The following is an 18,827-nucleotide window of genomic DNA, read 5'->3' as shown; positions in this document are numbered from 1 at the left end:
TTGAACCCTGAATCAGCTCTTTGTTTACATATGAAAGCATCTGGTTCTCACTAACGGTATTATTGCCCCTCAATCAAATACAATAATCCTGTAGTCACCTGCAGTCCAGCCAAATCCTTGACATGCTAACCTTTAACCACACTTTAGTATTTCCTCCTGGTTTGAGGCTATACAGAATGTTTGCATCTGAGGATGCTCTTGAGCCAAAAGGGGTTGCCTATAGAGACAGAAAGCGGCAGACCTCGACACACCAAAAGTGTTTTTTAACCTGTGCAGCGGGAATGACCTGCTGGAAGGAAGTCAGGAAAAAGAGAGGAGAATTCCCTGGTTGGGTTGAAGGACACCATCCTCCCTATGGAGATTTAACTCTGTCACCCTCTCCCTGTGTCAGTGGAATGTGTTGGTGATTAGGTGTGTGTTGGGCAGAGAGGTCTGACTGAGGTCTGAAAGTCAATATATATCAAAAATTCTTAACAGGGCGTGTTTTTTTTTTTTACCCTGGATCAATATATATAATCTTACCTTTCACATCTACAAAAAGAAAATACACTCTTCCAGTTGTTCATAATCTTTCTCTCTTTTACTCTCTATTTCTTTCCCTCCCTCCTCTCCTCCTCCTCCTGTCCCCTACAGGTCAGCTACCACCTGCGGTTCAGCTTTAGTCCCCGTAATGCCCCGGCCAAGGAGAAGTCTGAGCTAAACATCAACAATGACTTTGACTGGCACACCCTCAACTTGTTCCCCTCTTCCAACTGCCCGGGCCCAGGGAGCAGTACGACCTCCAGGGGGGCACGCCTGGTGAGCCTGTACCCTAATTTTAACCCTTAAGCTTAACATAGCCTTTGTACTCGTGAGGATGTGGGTAATGTCCCCACAATGGAGAATGTTCCTTGTTTTACTATCCCTGAGGGGACTTTGAGGGATTTCCAGCACCCGTGAGAATAATATTAAATATATATATATATATGATGCACACACACACAGTGGGACACAAAAGTATTTAGTCAGCCACCAATTGTGCAAGTTCTCCCACTTAAAAAGATGAGGCCTGTAATTGTCATCATAGGTACACTCCAACTACGACAGACAAAATTTAAATTTTCTTCCCCCAGAAAATCACATTGTAGGGTTTTTAATGAATTTATTTGCAAATTATGGTGGAAAATAAGTATTTGGTCAATAACAAAAGTTTATCTCAATACAACAAAGGCTATATAACAGAGGTCAAACATTTTTCTGTAAGTCTTCACAAGGTTTTCACACACTGTTGCTGGTATTTTGGCCCATTCCTCCATGCAGATCTCCTCTAGAGCAGTGATGTTTTGGGGCTGTTGCTGGACAACACGGACTTTCAACTCCCTCCAAAGATTTTCTATGGGGTTGAGATCTGGAGACTGGCTCGGCCACTCCAGGACCTTGAAATGCTTCTTATGAAGCCACTCCTTCGTTGCCCTGGCGGTGTGTTTGGGATCATTGTCATGCTGAAAGACCCAGCCATGTTTCATCGTCAATGCCCTTGCTGATGGAGGTTTTCACTCAAAATCTCACGATACATGGCCCCATTCATTCTTTCCTTTACACGTATCAGTCGTCCTGGTCCCTTTGCAGAGGAACAGCCCCAAAGCATGATGTTTCCACCCCCATGCTTCACAGTAGGTATGGTTTTCTTTGGATGCAACTCGGCATTCTTTGTCCTCCAAACACGACGAGTTGAGTTTTTACCAAAAAGTTCTATTTTGGTTTCAGCTGACCATATGACATTCTCCCAATCTTCTTCTGGATCATCCAAATGCTCTCTAGCAAACTTCAGACGGGCCTGGACATGTACTGGCTTAAGCAGGGGGACACGTCTGGCACTGCAGGATTTGAGTCCTGTGTTACTGATGGTAGGCTTTGTTACTTTGGTCCCAGCTCTCTGCAGGTCATTCACTAGGTCCCCCGTGTGGTTCTGGGATTTTTGCTCACCGTTCTTGTGATCATTTTGACCCCACGGGGTGAGATCTTGCGTGGAGCCCCAGATCGAGGGAGATTATCAGTGGTCTTGTATGTCTTCCATTTCCTAATAATTGCTCCCACAGTTGATTTCTTCAAACCAAGCTGCTTACCTATTGCAGATTCAGTCTTCCCAGCCTGGTGCAGGTCTACAATTTTGTTTCTGGTGTCCTTTGACAGCTCTTTGGTCTTGGCCATAGTGGAGTTTGGAGTGTGACTGTTTGAGGTTGTGGACAGGTGTCTTTTATACTGATAACAAGTTCAAACAGGTGTAATTAATACAGGTAACGAGTGGAGGACAGAGGAGCCTCTTAAAGAAGGAGTTACAGGTATGTGAGAGCCGGAAATCTTGCTTGTTTGTAGGTGACCAAATACTTATTTTCCATCATAATTTGCAAATAAATTCATTAAAAATCCTACAATGTGATTTTCTGGATTTATTTTCTTCTCATTTTGTCTGTCATAGTTGAAGTGTACATATGATGAAAATTACAGGCCTCTCTCATCTTTTAAGTGGGTGAACTTGCACAATTGGTGGCTGACTAAATACTTTTTTGCCCCACTGTGTATACACACACACATAAACACAGTCTCGGGCTTCATATGTTTGTGTTTGCCTGTTCATATTGCCTGTGTACATGTTAAGACAGATTACTGATAAGACAGACAGAGCGAAGAGAGAGAGAGAGAGTGAGGGAAAGTGTTGAAAGACAAGGGTGGTGAGGGCGGGGGAAGACGTGAAATGGGAATGATACATTCGGAGCGGGTCAGAAGGAATTGGAGAGAAGGGTATCAAAGTATTTTTATGGGTGACCGTCCATTCCAATCATTTCTGTAATAAAATATTTTGCCTTGACAATCCTGATTATTTGACAGGGCAGAGGAGCAATATAATATTTATAATATTTAAAAGGTAAGTACACCATTATACACTCACTGGATGAGAACTCCAGGGTTGTGTTCATTAGGCACCAAATGGACTGAAACCGGGAGTAACTATCTGGACTGGTCCAATAAGAAATACTCCTTTTTGTGTTCCATTGCGAAACATATTCATTTGCGTGCCCTAATGAACACCACCCTGATCTGTCATCCATGTTGGTTAATCAGACATTATTGACAGTGAATATTTTCAAGCATAAACACAGTAAATAAAGTAAACAAACACCAAGTGTTTCTGCAGGCTCCTTCGGGAACAGTGGATCAGAGCCAGATATGAGAGGAAGGAGTTTGTGTGTGTGGAGAGACCGTAGCTGTCTGAAGTAGAGGTCGACCGATTATGATTTTTCAACACCGATACCGATTATTGGAGGACCAAAAAAGCCAGTACCGATTTTAATCGGCCGATTTAATAAATACATACATTTAAAATATAAAAAAACGTATTTGTAATAATGACAATTACAACAATACTGAATTAACACTTATTTTAACTTAATACATCAATAAAATCAATTTAGGCTCAAGTAGATAATGAAACATGTTCAATCAAACAAAGTGTTGGAGAAGAAAGTAAAAGTGCAATATGTGCCATGTAAGAAAGCTAACGTTTCAGTTCCTTGCTCAGAACATGAGAACATATGAAAGCTGGTGGTTCCTTTTAACATGAGTCTTCAATATTCCCAGGTAAGAAGTTTTAGGTTGTATTTATTATAGGACTATTTCACTCTATACCATTTGTATTTCATTAACCTTTGACTATTGGATGTTCTTATAGGCACTTTAGTATTGCCAGTGTAACAGTATAGCTTCCGTCCCACTCCTCGCTCCTCCCTGGGCTCAAACCAGCAACACAATGACAACAGCCACCACATCGAAGCAGCGTTACCCATGCAGAGCAAGGTAAACAACCACCCCAAGGCTCAGAGCGAGTGAAGTTTGAAATGCTATTAGCGCGCGCTAACTAGCCAGCCATTTCACTTTGGTCACACCAACCTCATCTCGGGAGTTGATAGGCTTGAAGTCATAAACAGCGCAATGCTTGACGCACAACGAAGAGCTGCTGGCAAAATGCACTAAAGTGCTGTTTGGATGAATGTTTACGCGCCTGCTTCTGCCTACCACCGCTCAGTCAGATACTTGTATGCTTGTATGCTCAGTCAGATTATATGCAACAAAGGACACGCTAGACAATATCTGGTAATATCATCAACCATGTGTAGTTAACTAGTGATTATGATTGATTGATTGTTTGTTATAAGATAAGTTTAATGCTAGCTAGCAACTTACCTTGGCCTACTGCATTTGCGTAACTGGCAGTCTCCTTGTGGAGTGCAACGAGAGAGAGGCAGGTCGTTATTGCTTTGGACTAGTTAACTGTAAGGTTGCAAGATTGGATCCCCGAGCTGACAAGGTGAAAATCTGTCTTTCTGCCCCTGAACGAGGCAGTTAACCCACCGTTCCTAGTCCGTCATTGAACATAAGAATGTGTTCTTAACTGACTTGCCTAGTTAAATAAAGATTAAATGTTTATGTAAAAATACAAAATCGGCGCCCAAAAATATTGATTTCCAATTGTTATGAAATTGGCCCTAAATAATCGGCCATTCCGATTAATCGGTCGACCTCTAGTCTGAAGCATGACAAACACTTTTTTTATTGTTATTAAACACAACTCTACTTTGCATGAAAGTGACCCCTAAGTGGCATATACAATATAACATGTAAACCTGTACTCCTTCACAGGAGGGTTTAACCAACTGCCACAGTCAGGTGCACTGTCATTATCTCGTGTTCACATATCACACACTCTATGAGAGAGCTTTAGCTATTTGCACAGCCCCTTGAAAGATAACCTTTCCTCCTTGCTCCCGCTACGTTCCCATGGCAACCCTTGCTCTGTGTCACAGGGCAACAGTGTTTGGCTGAGCCCTGTAATCTAGTGATACCCCCTTGTCACACTACCTTTCCAACCCAAATGGTATTTTTCACAGCTTTGCCTTCATCATCAGGAAACTTTATTTTTTATTTTTTTTGTCCATCCATATATATATTCACTTTTCTCTCTGATAAATGGTGACGGCTCAGATATTTTTTTAATATTTTCCAGAATATATCCAGAAACGATGGTGGTGGTGGCGGTGGTTGCGTAACAAGTTGTGTATTAAATTGAGAATAGGATGTTGTTGAGATTTGCCCCATCTCTTTGCTCATGGCTCCAGATCCTCCATCTTAGACCCTGCCCTTTTGATTCCCTTCCTCCTTCCTCTTTGAAGCTATGTCAATATTCTGACTCTCAAAAGAGGAAGAGATGATGAACGAGTGACGAGAACAGAGGAGAACTGGCGTTCTGGTGTTCTCTACTGAGCCATACCTTTGATCTCAAATTAAGTGGCTGTGTTAATGTGTCTCCAATGGGAGATATCAGGGTCATATTTATTAAAGCACACAATGGAAAACATATACGAAAATGTTTCAGTGTTAAAAAAATAATTGGTGCCTAATGAATATGGCCCAAGGCTCGCCTAGAGGAAACCATTCCAGTCTACTTGACAATAACCACAAAGAGTTTAAGTCAGAATTCATGAATTTTTAAATATGGATTAAAATGTAAAAGTGTTCATCATTACTGAGGCCTACCTCCTGCCTCTTTCAGCTGTCTATCCCTTCATCAGTTCAGATTATTCAGTGAGTAGCTGTTGTCAACATTTTCAGATCAGCATATGTTAAAATGGTGGGGTTAAGGAATGATCTGGTAAAAAGGTCAGAATGAGTCCTCATTTCCTGTTTATCTCCATGGTAATGGAAGAGTGTCATACTTAGAACCAGACGTTTTTTCCCCACCAGTATACAGTATGACATGAACAGGAAAAACAATGGGCCCAAGGTATAGACGCCGAGAATGGGCCCTAGTAAGATGGCGCTGGAGAATGCAGGCAGATGTTTTACGTGGCCCCAGCCGATATTTTTTTGTTTGTTGTTCATATGCGTTGTTTGTAACACATTGTTTTACTTATTTTGTACATAATGTTGCCGCTACCGTCTCTTATGACCGAAAATAACTTCTAGACCACAGGACTGTGATTACTCACCACGGACTAGCAGAATCCTTTTTTCCCTTTCATGACTCTGACGATCCTGACGTAAAGACTATACTGCTTCCTCGGGAACAGGCCCCCGATCCCCGTGATCTGCGTGAAGAGGAGGCGTAGAATTAGGGGCCGACGGTCTTGCTGCCATCTGAGAATTTGTAGGCTATTGAAGAAACACCCACTTCACTCTGCTCGCAAACGTGCAATCTTTGGAGAATAAAATCGCAGAGTTACGGGGAAGATTAAACTGCCAACTACCAAAAACTGTAACATCTTATGCTTCACGGAGTTGTGGCTGAATGATGACAATATTATCATACAGCTGGCTGGTTATACGATGTACCGGCAGGATAGAACATAGGCGTCTGGTAAGACGAGGGGCGGCGGTCTATGTATTTTTGTAAACAACAGCCGGTGCATGATATCTAAGGAAGTCTCGAGCTATTGTTCGCCTGAGAGTTTTCATCTTTATTCTTTGTAGCTGTTTACATACCACCACAGACTGATGCTGGCACTAACGCTGAACTGAATGAGCTGTATTCCGCCATAAGCAAACAGGAAAACATGACTTGGGTTTCACAGACTAACATTGTCAGGAGACTTATTAAAGAACCTCCCCTAGGCTGTAGCACATGTTTGTGCTGATCCATGGGGGGAGTGCACAAGGGCCCACATTGTGAGAATTGGGATGTCGTTATTCTAACATAACCCGATTCCTCTCCGCAGGTTATTTCCGCGAGGGCTTCCTGGCAGTGCAGCATGCGGTCAACCAGGCCATCATGCGTTCCTATAACAGCACAGGAGCAGCCTGGCTCCTCTCCCACACCCGGGTGGTCCTCCGCCGATTCCCCTTCCCGCCGTTCATGTACGATGTGTTCATCCTGGCCATCCAGAACCAGCTGCCCCTCCTCCTGGTGCTGAGCCTCACCTATACCTCTCTGAACATCGTGAGGGCCGTGGTGCAGGAGAAGGAGAGGAAGCTCAAGGTGGGTGAGGTGGAGTGATTACCTGTCAGTCAAACAAACGGTCCATCTCACTCTACTTACTCTCTACAGGAGTACATGCGGATGATGGGCCTCAGTAACTGGCTGCACTGGACGGCCTGGTTCCTCATGTTCTTCCTCTTCCTCGCCATCTCCATGTTCTTCGTCACGCTGCTCTTCTGCATCAAGGTGAGTTTGCACTTTACCTAACGGTTATGTTATAAAACACAAACAAAACACTTAACTAGTCTTTTCTTTCTATTGCTTTGAGGAGGGGAATTATTTTTCATTCAGTGTGTTTAGTATTCATGATGATAATGATGTTCTTTCCTGTCCTGGCCCTTTCTAGGTGAGCCCTAATGGAGCTGTGTTGACCTATAGTGACCCCACCCTGGTCTTTGTCTTCCTGCTTGTCTTTGCCGTGGCAACCATCAACTTCAGCTTCATGATCAGTGCCTTCTTCTCAAGAGGTGTGTGTGTGTGTGTGTGTTTCAAGAGGTTTGTTTGTGTCTCAAAATGTCTGTCTGACCTTCCATCTGTCTGTTTATTCATGGTTTTCTAAAATCTCAGCCATCCTGTGCTATCTGAGAGATGCTCCATTGTGTATAGTATGTTCTGTTACAGTTGAAGTTGGAAGTTTACATACGTTTTAAAGACTCCAACCTTAAAACGTGTTTTTCACCCACTCCTCACATTTCTTGTTAACAAACTATAGTTTTGGCAAGTCGGTTAGGACATCTACTTTGTGCATGACAAGTAATTTTTGAACAATTGTTTACATAAAGATTATTTCACTTGAAATTCACTGCATCACAATTCCAGTGGATCAGAAGTTTACATACACTAAGTTGACTGTGCCTTTAAACAGCTTGGAAAATTCCAGAAAATGATGTCATGCTTTAGAAGCTTCTGTTAGGCTAATTTACATAATTTGAGTCAATTCGAGGTGTACCTGTGGATGTATTTCAAGGCATACCTTCAAACTCCGTGCCTCTTTGCTTGACATCATGGGAAAATCAAAAGAAATCAGCCAAGAAAAATACTTGTAGACCTCCAAGTCTGGTTCATCCTTTGGAGCAATTTCCAAATGCCTGAAGGTACCATGTTCATCTGTACAAACAATAGTACGTAAGTATAAACACCATGGGACCAGACAGGCGTCATACCGCTCAGGAAGGAGATGCGTTCTGTCTCCTAGAGAGTAACGTAATTTGGTGCGAAATGTGCAAATCAGTCCCAGAACAACAGCAAAGGACCTTGTGAAGATGCTGGAGGAAACGGGTACAAAAGTATCTATATCCACAGTAAAATATCGACAACCTGAAAGGCCACTCGGCAAGGAAGAAGCCACTGCTCCAAAACCGCCATAAAAAAGCCAGACTAAGGTTTGCAACTGCACATGGGGACAATGATCGTACTTTTTGCAGATGTCCTCTGGTCTGATGAAACAAAAATAGAACTGTTTGGCCATAATGACCATCGTTATATTTGGAGGAAAAAGGGGGAAGCTTGCAAGTAGAAGAGCACCATTCCTACCGCGAAGCACGGGGGGTAGCAGCATCATGTTGTGGGGGTGCTTTGCTGCAGGAGGGACTGGTGCACTTCACAAAATAGATGGCATCATGAGGTAGGAAAATTATGTGGATATATGGAAGCAACATCTCAAGACATTAGTCAGGAAGTTAAAACAAATGTGTCTTTCAAATGGACAATGACCCCAAGCATACTTCCAAAGTTGTGGCAAAATGGCTTAAGGACAACAAAGTCAAGGTAGTGGAGTGGCCATCACAAAGCCCTGACCCCAATCCCATAGAAAATTTGTGGGCAGAGCTGAAAAAGCATGTGCGAGCAAGGAGGCCTACATACCTGACTCAGTTACACCAGCTCTGTCAGGAGGAATGGGCCAAAATTGTTAGTATGGGAAGCTTGTGGAAGGCTACCCAAAACGTTTGACCCAAATTAAACCATTTAAAGTCAATGCTACCAAATACTAATTGAGTGTATGTGAACTTCTGACCCACTGGGAATGTGATGAAAGAAATAAAAGCTGAAATCATTCTCTCTGACATTTCACATTCTTAAAATATTGTGTTGATCCTAACCGACCTAAAACCGGGAATTTCTACTAGGATTAAATGTCAGGAATTGTGAAACTGAGTTTAAATGTATTTGTCTAAGGTGTATGTAAACTTCCGACTTCAACCGTAAATGTAGTGTAGATCATATTATTTGACTCTCCTGAGGTTGTTTCGTCTTTCCTCTGAGTGAACAGCAGTAAACCAGCTCCATCAGTCATTGGAGCCTGGAAGATGGGCAATCAAATGTCTATTCAGCCTCATGGAATAATTAAACAGTCACTTGACGTGACAAACTGGAACAAAGGGAGAGGAGATTTGGTGAAAAACCTGTATGTCTACACGTTTATGTTTAGCAGCCAATACACATGCTTGGGAGGTTTAGAATAATCAATTGTTTATGTTCTAATCGAAGGCGATTGATGCTATATGATACATTACATTTCCAGTTCTACACATCCTGGGTGTTGAGCTGTTAAGCTTCAAGTTCAGAGGGTACCTCCTCATTTCACTCAGTTTCGGAAGGTTTTCTTGGTTTGTGCCGACTGAACATGACCAAGGATTAAAGCACAGCCAATCACACACAGCCAATCTCACGCATTTGGTTATTGCTAATATCATACCCTCACACAAAAGGTAATGGTGATTATTAAATGGCCTTCAGTTGATTATGCTTGATAGTCCTTTATCATTTCTCTTTCACAATTTCTTTCTTCTATACTTTCATATCTTTTCGAACAAAAAAGTCCAGTCCAATTTCTCCAAATCGTTCCTCAACAAAAGAGTGCAGATGGAGATTAAAATGATCTGCAATTGTGTTCAAGACCAATTTGGACTCTGGTGTAATCAGACAAGCTGTTATTTACTCCCAGCAGCCATACAATTTCTGTCAGGCTTTGGCTTGTAAAAGAGTAGCTGAAAGCTTAGAAAATTAAAACATTGAAATTGCGTCTGATTACGGTGTGAATGGTATATTTTCTCCTGATTCTTCTTTTTTTTTTTACATTATTGGTTGGGTGTGTGACATACAGTATGATGTCATTATTAGAGTAGGGCGAGAAAGGGCTTTTAGCTGGCCTCAGCTGTGCCTGGCCCCTAGTCACAACAGGACCCCTCTCCAGGTGGCCTTCCGCTGCCTGAAACTCTGACCTCCTGCAGCGTTAGGTGAGTGGGTACTCACATTCAGATCTGAACTGCAGAGTTAGGTGAGTGGGTATTCCCATTGACGGGCTCCTTGGCGTGACTCTGCAAAGGGGGCTTCATTTAAATTCAGGAAGCAAACTGAAACATAATTTCTTCATTGCTTTTTGCTTCTTGCTGGTAGTAATGGAGGAATCAGCCATGCCTGAATGTTGGGGTCCACTGGGGACTGGATCAGGGGCTGATGTGGATGGAGGGCTGTGGAGTCAGGTTTTTAGTGTCTTGCGTTTAGAGATGAGGCATTTCTTCCTTTGTCTTTATTTCTCCCTGTCTCGCTCTCTCAATTCAATTTCAGTTTAAGGGGCTTTATTGGCATGGGAACCATATGCTTGCATTGCCAAAGAAAGTGAAATAGATTATAAACAATAAAGCATTTACTGTAAACATTACACTTACAAAAGTTTCAAAATAATAGTTTTGTATGAAATGTCATGTCTATATACAGTGTTGTAGTGAGGTGCAAACGGTTAAAGTACAAAAGGGAAAATAAATCAACATAAATATGGGTTGTATTTACAATGGTGTTTTGTTCTACCCTGGTTGCCCTTGTGGCAACAGGTCACAAATCTTGCTGCTGTGATGGCACACTGGAATTTCACAAGATCAACATGGGAGATTATCAACATTGGATTTGTTTACAAATTCTTTGTGGGTCTGTGTAATCTGAGTAAAATGTCTCTCACGCTCTCTATCGCCTTTATTTCTATTGTTTTACCACTCCCCCATTTCTCAGGAAAAGGTAGAGTAGCTCATCCTCTTCTCTCTCTACCTCTCCTCACTCGTTCTCCCTCTCCTGCTGTCAGGTAGCACCTGGCCTCTCTGGGGACTGAATTATTAATGTCCCTTGGAGGGAGAGCAGGTGGAATATTCTGTGAGTAATGTTTCTTGTGTTCTTTCTCTCTCCCTCCCCCTCTCTCTCTCTCTCTCTCTCTCTCTGTCTCTCTCTCTCTCAATGTGTGCTCATCTGAAAGGAATGCAGGTTGAAGGAATAGCAAATACAGATAGCCTATCTCTTGTTCAACAGACAGGCACAGAATAACTATTTTAAGATTAATCTTCCACTCAGGCATTGCACACACAGGACCAATGAGTCCCCTGTTCTAACTACCTCTTCCTGGCCCAGAGTTGTCTTCTATGTAATTACCGATAGAGATGAAAGGAGTTGATTGGTGAACAGAGGCTGAATACTGCCTTAACCTCGTCCATCCTTTCAGATTAGATGTGATCTTTCTCCTCTTCTCTCGATCTCTCTCGGCGATCTCTCTCTCTCTCGGCGATCTCTCTCTCTCTCGGCGATCTCTCTCTCTCGGCGATCTCTCTCTCTCTCGGCGATCTCTCTCTCTCTCGGCGATCTCTCGGCGCGCTCTCTCTCGGCGCGCTCTCTCTCTCTCTCTCTCTCTCTCGGCGCTCTCTCGCTCGCTCTCTCTCTCTCTCTCTCTCTCTCTCTCGATGCGCTCTCTCTCGATGCGCTCTCTCTCGATGCGCTCTCTCGCTCTCTCTCGATGCGCTCTCTCTCGATGCGCTCTCTCTCGATGCGCTCTCGCTCTATGCGCTCTCGTTCGATGCGCTCTCTCTCTCTCTCTCGATGCTCTCTCGTGTCTCTCTCTCTCTCTCTCTCTCTGGCTCTCTCTCTCTCTCTCTCTCTCTCTCTCTCTCTCTCTCTCTCTCTCTCTCTCTCTCTCGGCGCTCTTATGATCTCTCTCGGCCGGCGCTCTCTCTCTCTCCCCCGGTCGCTCTCTCTGCGCTCTTTGTATGTGTTCACATTGGTTGAGCTGCACACACTCATCTGCCCTCTTTTTATTGTTCTCCTAAAGGAAGTCATCTCTCTCTCTCTCTCTCTCTCTCGTTCTCCAAAGGAACAGATAATAGAAACTTAGTAGTTTCTATGTACGTAAGCTCCATTCAGGCCTAAAGCAGCACATTGTCAGCCACAATTGGCTTTTCACAGGGCCCTAGTCATTTCACAGGAAGAATGGGGAGAAAGAGGAACGTGTTGCGGTATTTCTCTTGCACAATGCATCTCCTCTGTTTTCTCTCCTCTATTTCTCCACCCATTTCTCTCTTCATTTACTGTCCTGTCTGAAGATTCTGTAGAAGCTGACCAGTCAACAACAACACAGTGACAGTTGCTTTATAAAACACTGTTCTTAACTGACTTGCCTGGTTAAATAAAGGTTAAATAAAAAAAATAAAAAAACATATTTTGTAGGAAGTGGGTTTTATACTCTGTGGGAAAAGGGGCGGTTCTATGACGCCTGATGCAATGTCTGGGCTCACTGGGGTGTGGCCACTGACTAGTTAACTTTATAACTAAACTGTTCAACTGTTCTGCTTGCGGCTATGGAATCCTGACCTGTTCACCGGACGTGTTACCTGTCCCAGACCTGCTGTTTTCAACTCTCTAGAGACAGCAGGAGCGGTAGAGACATTCTGAATGATTGGCTATAAAAAGCCAACTGACATTTACTCCTGAGGTGCTGACTTGTTGCACCCTCGACAACTACTGTGATTATTATTATTTGACCCTGCTGGTCATCTATGAACATTTTAACATCTTGGCCATGTTCTGTTATAATCTCATCCTGGCCACCCCTCAGAGCCTGGTTCCTCTCTAGGTTTCTTTCGAGGGAGTTTTTCCTAGCCACCGTGCTTCTACACCTGCATTGCTTGCTGTTTGGGGTTTTAGGCTGGGTTTCTATACAGCACTTTGAGATATCAGCTGATGTAAGAAGGGCTTTCTAAATAAACTTGATTTGATTTTGATTTGTTACCTAAACAAGTATCTCGTTTAGAAGGCCAAATTGACATTGCGTCTTCTCACAAATAGTTTCATATTCAATCATATATTGTACGCAACATTCAGGTAGAAAATGAATAACTGAGAAACGTACACTTCCAAAACTACCATTATTCTGTGCTACCATCCTTCCTAATGTCACAAAATAAAACAACTATGACAGGATTGTTCTTTAAATACCCATGGACCATTCCCACAAAAATATAAATATTGTTTAATCCTCCAATTTTTGGGAATAGGAGTTGAACCAATCTTTATTTCCCCCTCTTTCTGCATGGCCAGGGAGAGAATCTCTGCCAGGAATTTCTGACCTTTCATAAAGTCATAACTTGTGGTGGGAGAGCGAGAGGGGGATCCACGATATACACCCCAAAGGGCCACGTTGTGACAACTGTTTTCCCCCCCAGACCTTTCCCTCTCAGCGTGTTTAAGGAGATCAGTTTGAGCAAGGCCATCTACAAAATCACTAATGACAAGTTATTTGGGATCCAAGGGGATTTGTAGATCAGTGTTTCTTTGCAGTCTGACTGCTATAATCTTTCTCAAACACACTCCGTCTCTCTCCCTCTCCAGCCAATGTGGGAGCGGCGGCGGGCGGCTTCATCTACTTCCTGTCCTACCTGCCGTACGTGTTCCTATGGCCTCGCTACGACCTGCTTAGCCACGCCCAGAAGGTGTCTGCCTGCCTCATCTCCAATGTGGCCATGGCCATGGGAGCGCAGCTACTAGGCATGTTTGAGGGCAAAGGTGAGCCATGTTCTCATGAGACTCTCACAGACAGACGCACACAGAGAGACACACACTCACACACACTCCCACCAATGCCCTCATACCAATGTTGTGTTTAAATACCAACACTCCAATTGTGAGTCTTCACAATCTATACACAATATATTTCAAATGTCTCTACCCAACTTTACTCCCTCTCTCTCCTCCCGTCCATCCCCCCCTTCCCTCAGGCACGGGGATCCAGTGGTGTAACCTGTTTGAGTCGGTGACGGTGGACGATGACTTCTCCCTGGCCCAGGTGCTGGGGCTGCTGCTGCTGGATGCCCTGCTCTATGGCCTGGTGGCCTGGTACGTGGAGGCTGTGTTCCCAGGGGAGTACGGAGTCCCTCTGCCCTGCTACTTCTTCCTACTGGTACGTAGGAGTGGGTGTAGGTTGGGTCTGGGTGGTGGTGTGGGGGGGAGATAAGGTGTGTGTGTGTGTGTCCATGAAGTCAGTGTTCCCAGGGGAGAAATCTATTAGAGCAGGGGTGTCCAACTCATTTCTTGGAGAGCTGAGTGTCTGCAGGTAAAAAAGCCCTAAACAAACGCGTGGAAATGCCTTACTGTTCAAGTTCAAAGAAGGAGTAAAAACCTGCAGACACTCAGCACTCTGTGGAATGAGTTTGACACATGCGCGTTAGAGCTTTGCCTGTTGACCCCTCGTCTGAGAGGAATGCAGAATGACTAATTATGTTTATTTGCAAGAAATATCAGGAAGTATATGTTGTGTCAGACATTGAGAGTGAGGCTGGCTGTGTTTCCTGGACTGGAAACCCAAACATGTTCATTAGGACACACAATAGCAAAATGTTTTGCAGTGGAAGACTGTGGGTCCCTGATGAATTTGATACCACGATAGGGGTCCTCAGACCCTTAAAGTTTGAGAACCCTTGCATTAGGGTTAGACAGATGTCTGATGGATCCTTTAAGTTCCACTAGGGTAAGACAGATGTCTGATGGATCCTTTAAGTTCCACTAGGGTTAGACAGATGTCTGATGGATCCTTTAAGGTCCACTAGGGTTAGACAGATGTCTGATGGATCCTTTAAGGTCCACTAGGGTTAGACAGATGTCTGATGGATCCTTTAAGGTCCACTAGGGTTAGACAGATGTCTGATGGATCAAGGTCCACTAGGGTTAGACAGATGTCTGATGGATCCTTTAAGGTCCACTAGGGTTAGACAGATGTCTGATGGATCCTTTAAGGTCCAAGGTCTAGGGTTAGACAGATGTCTGATGGATCCTTTAAGGTCCACTAGGGTTAGACAGATGTCTGATGGATCCTTTAAGTTCCACTAGGGTAAGACAGATGTCTGATGGATCCTTTAAGGTCCACTAGGGTAAGACAGATGTCTGATGGATCCTTTAAGGTCCACTAGGGTTAGACAGATGTCTGATGGATCCTTTAAGGTCCACTAGGGTAAGACAGATGTCTGATGGATCCTTTAAGGTCCACTAGGGTTAGACAGATGTCTGATGGATCCTTTAAGGTCCACTAGGGTTAGACAGATGTCTGATGGATCCTTTAAGGTCCACTAGGGTTAGGGTCTGAGATGTCTGATGGATCCTTTAAGGTCCACTTTTAGGTTGTCCTTTAAGACTAGGGGACTTAATATCCACTTAGCATTAAATATGTCCGACTAGGAGGACTTAGATTGACTCCCAGGAAGATAGACTAAGATGATCACATTTTCATTGAATCTGTGCTGGAAGGGAAACGTATTTAATTTGCTGACGTGGTATCCATTAGAGGTTGACCGATTAAGATTTTTCAACGCCGATACCGATTTATTGGAGGACCAAAAAAAAGTCTATTCCCGATTAATCTGACAATTTTTATTTTATTTATTTGTAATAATGACAATTACAACAATACTGAATGAACACTTATTTTAACTTAATATAATACATCAAAATCAATTTAGCCTTAAATAAATAATGAAACATGTTCAATTTGGTTTAAATCATGAAAAAACAAAGTGTTGGAGAAGAAAGTAAAAGTGCAATATGTGCCATGTAAGAAAGCTAACGTTTCAGTTCCTTGCTCAGAACATGAGAACATATGAAAGCTGGTGGTTCCTTTTAACATGAGTCTGCAATATTCCCAGGTAAGAAGTTTTAGGTTGTAGTTATTATAGGAATTGTAGGACTATTTCTCTCTATACGATTTGGATTTCATATACCTTTGACTATTGGATGTTCTTATAGGCACTTTAGTATTGCCAGTGTAACAGTATAGCTTCTGTCCCTCTCCTCGCTCCTACCTGGGCTCGAAACAGGAACATATCGACAACAGCCACACTCGAAGCAGCGTTACCCATGCAGAGCAAGGGGAACAACTACTCCAAGTCTCGGAGCAAGTGACGTTTGAAACGCTATTAGCGCTCACCTCGCTAACTAGCTAGCCATTTCACATCATTACACCAGCCTAATCTTGGGAGTTGATAGGCTTGAAATCATAAACAGCAGGGTTGCTGGCAAAACGCACGAAAGTGCTGTTTGGATGAATGCTTATGAACCTGCTGGTGCCTACCATCGCTCAGTCAGACTGCTCTATCAAATCATAGACTTAATTATAACATAATAACACACAGAAATACGAGCCTTAGGTCATTAATATGGTCAAATCCGGAAACTATCATCTCGAAACCAAGACATTTATTATTTCAGTGAAATACGGAACCGTTCCGTATTTTATCCAACGTGTGGCATCCATCAGTCTAAATATTCCTGTTACATTGCACAACCTTCAATGTTATGTCATAATTATGTAAAATTCTGGCAAATTAGTTCGCAATGAGCCAGGCGGCCCAAACTGTTGCATATACCCTGACTCTGCGTGCAATGAACGCAAGAGAAGTGACACAATTGCACCTGGTTAATATTGCCTGCTACCCTGGATTTCTTTTAGCTAAATATGCAGGTTTAAAAATATATACTTCTGTGTATTGATTTTAAGAAAGGCATTGATGTTTATGGTTAGTTACACGTTGGAGCAAAGACAGTCCTTTTTCTCGAATGCGCACTGCATCGATTATATGCAACGCAGGACATGCTAGATAAACTAGTAACATCACCAACCATGTGTAGTTATAACTAGTGTTTATGACAGATTTAAGTTTAATGCTAGCTAGCAACTTACCTTGGCTTCTTACTGCATTCGCGTAACAGGCGGGCTTCTCGTGACGCAGGTGTTTAGAGCGTTGGACTAGTTAACCGTAAGGTTGCAAGATTGAATCCCTGAGCTGACCAGGTAAAAATTTGTCGTTCTGCTCCTGAACGAGGCAGTTAAACCACAGTTCCTAGGCCGTCATTGAAAATAACACTGTGTTCTTAACTGACTTGCCAAGTTAAATAAAGATGAAATAAAGGTGTAAAAAATGACCGATTACAGATTGTTGTGTGAACTTGAAATCGGACCTAATTAATCGGCCATTCCGATTAATCGGTTGACCTCCAGTATCCAGTAATGAACAATAGTCTTAGTCGGCGTGCGTTGGCTTGATAGAGAGAGACAGGGAAATTACAAACTCTAGACAACAATACAATGCTTGTATTGTCCATTTCCATGGAAATTCATTTTGTGAGTTCAGCAGTACTGCAGTAGTGTTTACTCCCTCCCTACTCAGTTAACCATTCCATAGTCGTTTACATTATTGTCATTTATATCCTTACTGATTAACGAGCATGGGATGGATAGCTATTTAATTAAGCATAAAATAGCCCACCCACTTCCTCATCCCAACCTTAATTTACAGTCATAGCTGTTGTTGTCCTTCAAGAGGGCCGTTTTGTTGATTTAGTTTGGTGTGTGTGTGTGGTGCATGGTTTCCTGAACTTGGTCCTCAGGACCCTAAGGGTGCATGTTTTTGTTTTTGCCCTAACAATACACAGCTGATTCAAATAGTCAACTAATCATCTAACTTTGATCATTTGAATTGGCTGTGTAGTGTTAGGGCAAAAACCAAAACGTGGAGCCCTTGGGGTCCCGAGGATCGAGTGTGGGAAACGCTGGTGTAGTGTCTTGATAAGGAGCAGAGAGGCAGACAGGTTATGTAACAACTCAATGACTTCCCCATTAGCAGCCGTATCGGGTGGTTTTGTTTTGGATGCTTTGTCATTGAATGTTTGGGTCTCATTGAATGTTTTCCAAAGCCCCTGCTAATACATCTGACTCCAATAATCAACTAATCATGGTCTTCAGTTTGGAATGCTTTTAGTTTCATCAGTTGTGTTGACTAGGGATGGGGGGAAAGTGTGACGACTCCGGCCCCGAGGACTGGAGTTGCCCATCCCTGATTAGGTTAATGTTTACTCCATAGACAAGACCTATGATAGAGGTATCTTTCTGATACTGACCATAAGGGTACGAGCTGAGGAAAGAGAAGCATTCCACTTATTTTCTTTCTCCCATTCCCTTTCTCTCCAGCCGTCCTACTGGTGCAGCAGCCCCCATGGCCATGGTGAAGGAAGAGGAAGACGTGGAGAAGGCTCTGAAGGGAGAGTTCATCGAGGAGGAGCCAGCCGGACTGGTCTCAGGAGTCAAGATCAAACACCTGAACAAGGCAAGGTCTTAAATGCAACCTGTCCACCCAGTCCCAATTCGATCCCTACCCATCCCCTTGGCTGTAACATCAAGTGGTTGAACATGTTTTTACAGAAAAAGAACCCCCCTTGTAGCTTTACCATTATGGGAGTGTGCCTTTATTTCAGTGTGGTCCTCAACATGTAAAAGAGAGCATCTCATTTCATATTGTTATGTAATGATGTTTTCGAACTGGAACTAGGCAGGAGATTTTTGGTACATTTTTTGTATGTTTTCTTCCGTTTGAAGATTAATCAACACAACCCAGGGCTGGGTAGTTAAAACACTTTGCTAAGTGTGGGAGAAGGAGATGAGGAGAAGGATAATGGAGAAGGCGATTATGACGCTAGGCCCTTAGACCCAGGGCCGGAGATGAGGTGATTACACCCGGGGCCG

At 43.2% G+C, this 18,827-nt stretch overlaps 1 protein-coding gene across 1 annotated transcript in view; it reads left to right on the top strand.

Annotated features, from left to right (window-relative positions):
• The window catches only part of LOC135532198 (phospholipid-transporting ATPase ABCA3-like), an 86,434-nt gene that overhangs the window by 27,719 nt on the left and 39,888 nt on the right, over positions 1 to 18,827 (top strand). Inside the window, 9 exon segments of the mRNA XM_064959803.1 lie at positions 634 to 742; positions 745 to 798; positions 6,750 to 7,009; positions 7,079 to 7,195; positions 7,356 to 7,476; positions 13,652 to 13,825; positions 14,038 to 14,219; positions 18,276 to 18,298; positions 18,300 to 18,411. Coding sequence (XP_064815875.1) covers positions 634 to 742; positions 745 to 798; positions 6,750 to 7,009; positions 7,079 to 7,195; positions 7,356 to 7,476; positions 13,652 to 13,825; positions 14,038 to 14,219; positions 18,276 to 18,298; positions 18,300 to 18,411 — 1,152 coding nt within the window.

This window comes from Oncorhynchus masou, unplaced genomic scaffold, assembly GCF_036934945.1.
Source record: "Oncorhynchus masou masou isolate Uvic2021 unplaced genomic scaffold, UVic_Omas_1.1 unplaced_scaffold_1765, whole genome shotgun sequence".
Taxonomy (NCBI): domain Eukaryota; kingdom Metazoa; phylum Chordata; class Actinopteri; order Salmoniformes; family Salmonidae; genus Oncorhynchus; species Oncorhynchus masou.
This window is presented reverse-complemented; position numbering and strand designations above follow the sequence as displayed.